Source organism: Oncorhynchus tshawytscha, linkage group LG28, assembly GCF_018296145.1.
Source record: "Oncorhynchus tshawytscha isolate Ot180627B linkage group LG28, Otsh_v2.0, whole genome shotgun sequence".
Lineage (NCBI taxonomy): Eukaryota > Metazoa > Chordata > Actinopteri > Salmoniformes > Salmonidae > Oncorhynchus > Oncorhynchus tshawytscha.
Genome location: NC_056456.1, coordinates 22077934 through 22086058, shown reverse-complemented (window position 1 = coordinate 22086058; position 8125 = coordinate 22077934). Strand labels below are relative to the sequence as shown.

At 43.1% G+C, this 8125-nt stretch overlaps 1 protein-coding gene across 1 annotated transcript; it reads left to right on the top strand.

Moving 5' to 3' along the window:
• The first annotated feature begins 1472 nt into the window (after window positions 1-1472).
• LOC112226924 lies at window positions 1473-6450 on the top strand. Its single transcript, XM_024391599.1, has 6 exons — window positions 1473-1507; window positions 2064-2329; window positions 2586-4421; window positions 4558-4662; window positions 5507-5605; window positions 6326-6450. The coding sequence occupies exons 2-6, from the start codon at window positions 2071-2073 to the stop codon at window positions 6352-6354; spliced, it is 2328 nt and encodes a 775-aa protein (XP_024247367.1). The 5' UTR covers window positions 1473-1507; window positions 2064-2070; the 3' UTR covers window positions 6355-6450.
• The last annotated feature ends 1675 nt before the right edge of the window (window positions 6451-8125 follow it).

The window sequence follows — 8125 nt, the reverse complement described above, 5'->3', positions numbered from 1 at the left end:
GCGGTACCTGGGGTATGTGGCTCCACAGGCGCCGACACAGCCTGTCGACTACAGTAGGATGTTTAACCCCCACATCTCCTATGCGACCTATGACGTCCAGTTCTGTCACCACTTCCAGCAGCAGGCCTGTGTTGGGTGAGAGAACGCTTGTTCTGAGGTTCAAACTTATCCCAACCTCAGACGAACGTGTCTTCCCCTAGGACGACCGTGTCTTCCCCTAGAACGACTGTGTCTTCCCCTGGGACGACCGTGTCTTCCCCTGGGACGACCGTGTCTTCCCTAGACCGTGTCTTCCCCTCCCCTTGGGTGTCTTCCCCTAGACCGTGTCTTCCCCTAGGACGACTGTGGCCAAAGAACCCAGTAGGAGCTGGAGCCGAGGCCTCTGCCACAGAGACAGCCCCAACAGGGTAGTATGAGGCCGAGGGACTCTGCCCAGCAGCGTATTCAATGACTCCACTAGTACAGTGGTGGGCTATAAACATCGCCGTGTAATGTTGACAAACATATCTACTTGCCTGCACAGTGTTGCCAATAAAACCTTGCACTTTTAAAACCTGTTGTTTAATTTACATTAAAGAGTACAGGGATGCATTCATCAACATGGATAATAGATTGATGCTTCAGTAGTTTCATGAAAGCTGTGGTTAGTGTTCTACAGATTGGATCAGTAATTGAAACGTGTTAGGCCCAGCATAATTAGCCTTGCAATCTAGGTTGTACGAATACTTCAAGATAATACATAATCACATGCATTCTTTATTCTGACATTAAATTAAGACTTTTATGAGGCAAAATGTTGCATGTCTTCCAATAACTTGTACACACCCCTGAAGTTTCACCTTCATTTTTGGAGAATAGAGACAAGTAAACTCCAAACTATTTTGTAAAGCAAATTAAAAATAACTACAAAATAACTACTGTATAACATATCAGGCTTGTTATTGAATGACTCACAGCTTTAATCACATTTTTTGGCAGATTAGGAAGAGCTGCTCAAATGCATGACCTAATTTAGTTTGGAGGGGCGAACTGTAGAGGCAATACTCTTAAGTTTCGTAAAGATATGTAACATTTAGATTAAGAAGAGATCAGTGCTTGACTTGGGTAAGGAGGTCACAGGAGCTGAGTACTGGCACCTCACATGTTTTAATACTGGAGCTCCTGTTCCTCTTGTAGATTATTAACTCAAAAGTATTGTGGAGCTCTTGCACCTAAATATAAACAGTACCGGCACCTGTTCTAGTCCAAGTCAAGCACTGGAAGAGGTTAATAAAATGGAATGAGGATTGACTTTTGATGTGTGCTTGTTTTTTCAGAATGCACTAGAATGACTGAAATGACTGAATCAGCGTGGAAGTAAAACTGTAGTTTCCCGAGACATCCCAGGAACTGTTTTTCAAACTGAAACCACACCTTTGGTAATCATCCATTTAAGGCCAGGTGTGTCTGGCTCATACTTTTAATCAGTTTGTTGTGAGGCAAGTCAAGTTGATCTATTGTTCTGGTGGTGAGCAGGTCATTTCTTACATGTGTGTGCTCTGTATTGCAGTTATTTTCTTATTCAGGGTCATTATATTTAATTGGTGGTGTCACCATTTGTAAGATGCACTTATTTTTCAATGGAATTATTTAATGACCTGAATTCACTTAATCACCTTGTTGGTACTGATGGGCAAACAAAGCTTCCTGAAGTGTTGAGGCTTTCCATCTAATTGTGTTATACTGTAGGTTCATTACTCAAGGCTTTGATCAACAAAGTGTACACTTGTGGCACATTTTATAGTTGTCCCACACACCATAGTGCATTCGAAGCATAGCCTTTTTGTCTTCTACCGAAACCAATACAGGACCAATTGGGTTGTTTGATGAAACAAAGCTTCAGATGTCATTGATCATGTGCTTCTGATAGTGATACAGGCATCGGCACACTGCTTTGAGGTAAACTGCTTAGCGATTTCGACACACCTCAGCGCTCCGTGACATCACTAATTGTTAGACTGTTCATTGATTTATTTTTTATTTTTATGCATTTCCTTTTACTTTCCATCTGTTTCTTTCCTTAGTTTAGGTATGGCAGCTTCACAATTTGAAAATGGACCACATGTGGCAGCGGGGCACATTGGGCCACACCAGCCAGTTCCTCAGCCCAACCCTGGCACATGGCACCCAGTGCATGGACCCGAAGGATCAGGGCCCCATCTAACCGATCATCAGCCCCATCCTCATGTGCACCAGTCTCGACCCTACTTCTATGTGCAGCCCCCTCCTCCTCTCCCCCTCTACCACTACCAGTGGCCCATGCCCTACAACCCCTGCTCTGGAATTCCAGGAATGGCTAAGTTTAAATATGTTTTTCTTACCCAGTAGTATAAATGCTGTATTATGTCCAGTCTGGAGGTATAAAGTAATATTCATGATCAGTAAACCACATTTTTGTTCTGATCTACTACATGTATTGTACAGCTCAAAATGTATACCTCCATAATTTGAGGAACCCCATGCTTTTCAGCTGTCATTTAAAAAAAAATGTATTCAATACAATTCAAAGATCCAATGACACTCATTCCTTCTAATTTTGTATTTAGGTTACAGTATGCCGGGAATGGTTATGCCACCTGTCCTTCCCCACCCATACATGGAGGTTCCAGGTTATGTTCTTCCTCATTCCCAGCTGCACCCTGCAGAATACAGACAATACCAATTCCGTCCTGCTGCCATGGCCTACCAGAACAACAGCAGGATGTCCAGAACGTTTTACCACAACGCCACACCCATAGAGATGGTCAACTCTGAAGTACAGACTGAACCACCACCTGAAGTGGTGAAGGATGGTCCCCCCTTGGCTAGACTACTGGCTAGGTCAGACTTTGGAAGAGGCACCAACTCTACCACCCCCTCATCTCTAAGCTCCAAAGCAGAGAAACAGAGCTGCCCAGAAGAAGAACCTAATTCCCCCATTGCCTCCAAAACTGGATTCCAGGGGATACTGAGGAGCCAGGGTACTGGCAAAGACTCACCTGCAGGAACAAAGACCATCCACTCACGTAGCATCTCTATAGAGTGGATGACACAGAATGGACTGATGGTGCCAGAAGATGTGACACAAGAGTTGTCTGAAAAAGTGTCAGATCATCCTAATCAAAGCCAGATGTCCTTTTATAGTCAGGTACCCAAAAGGTTGAATGAGTCCGTATGGTCAGTGCAGTCTTTGGCCCCATATGTCCCCTCCAAAGAGTTGCTTATGGAGAACGGCATTGTGGTGACTGAGAAGGAAGCAGATCCTTCCAACGTCAGTCAAGACCTCGCAGCCAGTCAGGTCATAGCTATAACAGAGAGGAGGAGAAGTCTGAGGTTTTCACTGACTTTAGAAAATGTGAAAGAGGCAGAGAACATGGCTGATGTGAATACTTCTTCATGCCAAGAGTCCTTCCATTATAGCCAAATACAGCAAAAGGCTAATGCGTCTGTTTGGTCAGTGCAGTCTTTGGCGCCGTATGTCCCCTCCACAGAGTGGCTGATACAGAATGGGCTTTTGGATCATGAAGTGTCGACTGTGAAAGAATCGGATGCGAATGTCAGTCGAGGCCACACAGCTAGTCAACTGTTGGCTATAACCGATAGAAGTCAAAGGTTGTCCCTGTCATCGGTAGACACACTTCCCCCTTATGTTCCCTTTTCCTGTTTGCTGGCCGACATGGGAAAAATGTCCTACAGAAAGCATCAACTAGGCACTGCAGAGCATAAGCAAGTTTTCAGCACGCCAATGGATAAATTCATCCCATCAAAGAGGCTGAACTCTGAAGCTCTTCCCAGGAGGAAAAGGCAGCTCAAACTTAGCCACAACCTACACATGGAGCTTGTGGAAAAAGGTTCTCCTACAAGCCAAAGTGCAATGATCCCAAGTGTTGAAGGATCTTTGAATAGCACTCAAGGGTCAGTGAAACCCAAGGCTCAACGTAGCCCAAATCAGAAGGCTCTGAAAGTTACAGAGCCCAGGGTCCTGAGCCCTCCCTGCTCTCCAGATGACCCTGAACCATATTCCTCCAAATGTCTAGCTGGAGACAAAGCACCTGGCTGCAGATGTACAGGTCGCTGCAACCAGAAAATGGAGGCGGAGGTGATGGAACCTGCCAAACAGACTAGGCATATTGTACCCAGTCGACAGGACTGCGAGCAGATTGCAGATGTTAGGATGCCAACGGCTCCCTCATCAAACGGACACTTTAAGACGTGTGGTCTTATGTGTTCAAAGCTACAGGAGAGGAACTGCTACTGTGAGGCACCGAAGCCAAACGGAGTGAGTTTCAGAAAGCGCCACACAGGCAGACTGAATAAGGGAAATGTGGCCAAGATGTCCGCCGATCTCCTCAAGCCTCAGGCACAGCAGCGTCTCATTCCACAGTATCAGAGACGACAGATGGGTAAAGAGGGCATTCCATACTTTTTTGATCATTCCTAAACTTGGTCTAAGTTAGTCTGCTTTGATATATTCTTACACAAATGCACACTGAAACAATGCTGTAAAATGACACTTTATATAGTATCTTTCTCCTGCAGATTCCAGGGGAGCAAACAAGGCCATGCCTGATCATGTAACTTGTGATAATGGATATGGGCTGAACTACTCAAAGAAACGGGGACGATGGCAGAATAGACCACAGGGTATGTATACTGAACAAAAATACAAATGTAACATATAAAGTGTTGGTCCCATGTTTCAGGTCCTGAAATAGAAGATCCCAGACATTTTCCATACGCACAAAAAGCTTTTCTATCAATTTTTGTGCACAAATTTGTTTACGTCTCTGTTAGTGAGCATTTCTCTTTTGCCAAGATGATCCATCCGCCTGACAGGTGTGGCAAATCAAGAAGCTCATTAAACAGCATGACCATTACACAGGTGCACCTTGCACTGGGGACAAAAGGCCACTTTAAAATGTGCAGTTTTGTCACACAACACAATGGCACAGATGCAATTGGCATGCTGACTGCAGACATGTTCACCAGAGCTGTTGCCAGAGAATTGAATGTTCATTTCTCTACCATAAGCAGTCTCAATGTTGTTTTCGAGAATTTGGCAGTACTTCCGACCGGCCTCACAACCGCAGACCCACTCCACCCCAGGACCCCACATTCGGCTTTTTCACCTGCGGGATTGTCTGAGACCAGCCACCCGGACAGCTGATGAAACTGAGGATTATTTCTGTATATAATTTTGGGGGGGAATACCCATTCTGATTGGCTGGGCCTGTCTCACCAGTGGGTGGGCCTATGCCCACCCGTGGCTGTGCCCCTGCCCAGTCATGTGAAATCCAAAGATTAGGGTCTAATGAATATATTTCAATTTACGGATCTCCTTATATGAACCGTAACTCACTAAAATCATTGTTGCGTTTTTATATTTTTTTGTTCTGTATAATGTTAGTCATTCTACTGACTATTTTCCACAGTATTGTTAGTGTTTTCAATGCTGAATACCTGATGGTGTTACTGGTTTCTTCACCAGACAGAGCACAGACTAACCCATCAAACAAGCCTTTTGGACAGCAGAACACCCAGAGGAATGGTGACGAAGAACCCTGGACTGGGTATTATGGCAGATCTGGTAAAACAAGAGGCAAGGATAACAACCTTGATGGATGATTTATGGTTTAGACTGCGTGAATGGCCAGTCGCACCATTCTGTCTGTTTCATAAAGTAAGGTTAAATTGTCAATCAGCAGTTGAAACAATAGCAAAGTGTTTTCCCTGCCCCCGTTTCTGTAAAAAACTGAGGTATGAGGCTGGAGAAATGTAACCACTCAAATTCATAGACCGAACTATGGATGCAAGGACTAACAATCTGATATCATTAGTTTTAAACATGTTTTGAGACTACACATTGTTTCCATTTACTCTTACAAACATTGGAGTAAAACAAGCTTACAGTTTTGGTTCTGATGGGGTACGACTCCACATGAGGCATGTATAAATTATATTTTTTCCAGAATCAATAGGTACATAATTAATTTTAAGTACAAATTAAATACATGTATCTATTGATTGTACCTCGTTCAGAATAAAAAATATAAGGTTGATTTACTCCAATGTTTGTAAAAGTAAATGGAAACAAACACTGTATAGTCTCAAAACATGATTAAAACTAATATTGATATCATGGATTGTCAGTGCTTGCATCAATAGCTCTGTATGAACTTAAGTTGTTACATTTCTTCAGATTTCTACCTACAGAGGCCGGGTTAGCTTCAATTAACATTCCAAGATGAAGCCCTATGCTGAAGTTATTTTTTAATTGTTATTTATTAACGCTGTGTTTTCTCTACAGGAGCAAATGGAAGAAACCCAAGGTACTGACTGACCAGAGACTGTCAACAAATGACAATGAAGACATTTTTAATAACCCTATTTATAGGCCTATCTAAAATAAAGGTTTTTTTTTCCCCCTCCAAATGAACTCCTTGAGTTTTGAAGTGGTGGAGGAATTTGAAATTAAAAGTAGAACATGTTCATGAAATGGGGCTTATTGATCAGTAAGGGAATTTGGACTCGTCATGACTGCTGAACTCTATAAAGACTTCACAAAAGCAAGATTTATTCACTATCGATTGCAAAAGGCACAGCATATTCATTGTCAAGGAGTCCCAAGTGAAAGATGAATTTAGATACTCCCATAAAGGTTATCTAAAAAGTAGCCTACCCAACACTCTTCCTGGTAGGGCTGTGAAGTTGCCTACCCACCATGTGGTTGGTAAGCGTGGCTAACTTCAGACGGGACAATGTTTCGACTGCACACAGGAGATCGAGGGTCTGTGTTTAACTTGAGCAAAACAAGCAGGCTACTACAAGAATCCTCACTGCTGGAAAATGAGACGGCATTCGACCCCAGTACTTTTCAATCTGTTTACCAGATATCTGTTATCTTAAGTTCACTTAATACAAACAAATGTTTTGAAACGGAAAAGGAAGCTGACGTTTCTTATTGGACAAGTTGACCTAGTATCTCCCACAATTTCATCCTGTTTGCCTCTGTGTAGTGAATTACAACCCTGTCTCCCCCCATGCTCGCTACGACAGTCAGTGTCTGTCTCCTAGCTACAGCCTACAGAGTCATCAACCACGCCTCTCAACAACTTATTCTTTGGTTGCACCAGCACCTCGTTGAACCTGTTATTTGACTCTCCACTTAGTTTCTTCTTTGATAATGCGCCTCTTTCTGCCTGCCTTGTTGCCTGCCTCAACTAAACCTAACCCCAATCATACTGCTAAACTTATGCCTAAACCTAACTTTTTTTTTTCAGCTGAAAGACTAAGGTATGCCCGGAGCTTACCCATAATGTTCCACAATGATTTAAGTCAAGTCAACAGATAGAATTACGCACATTTCGATCTGACTATACGTGTCTTGTGAGGGCTGGCTTTAGCTAATTTGGAACCACCTACAAAACATGTACATGTGGGCTCATTACCTCCGGTTTACAACCTGGTGATATGGCTTCTGTCTGTAATGCACTTAGTTCGATCTGTAGCCATTGGATGGGCTGACGGTGAGTAAGAAAATGGCCATTATTCTGATGAGCTACTGAAGGTCACTTGGCTATAGTAAGCAGCCTGGCAAGGCACACGTTAGCTGAATTATCAGGAGCTAGCATCACGGCTAACATTAGCTGTAAGCTAGCTAGTGACAAAAGTCTATGAAGATGTGGATAGGTGAAATGTCAACACAGCTGGGATTCGTAGTTGTTTCTGGAGACATGTTATGCACAGCAGTGCTACAGTAACATTAGCAGCAAGAGTAGGCCTATGGGTCACTAACACGTTTGGCTAGCTATCTATTTTAGTTAAACTGCGGTGGAGTAAATCCATAAGAAGTAGCTAAGTTCATGTATAGCTCAGTGAGTAAATCACTGCTCTACCAGTACTAACGCTACTGCATCCCCTTTGTTAACAAACACAAAGCTGTCTCAAACTACAACGTGTCTCTACAGTAATAAACCTAGATGTCAAAGGGAATTTGTGCTTGCTGGCCATTGATATAAAAACGTGCTAAGGAAAGTTGTAAGGGCAAAACAATTGTTTTAATTAGCTAGCTTGCTTTCAAAGATGAGCGATTGGGTGTTTTGACTAG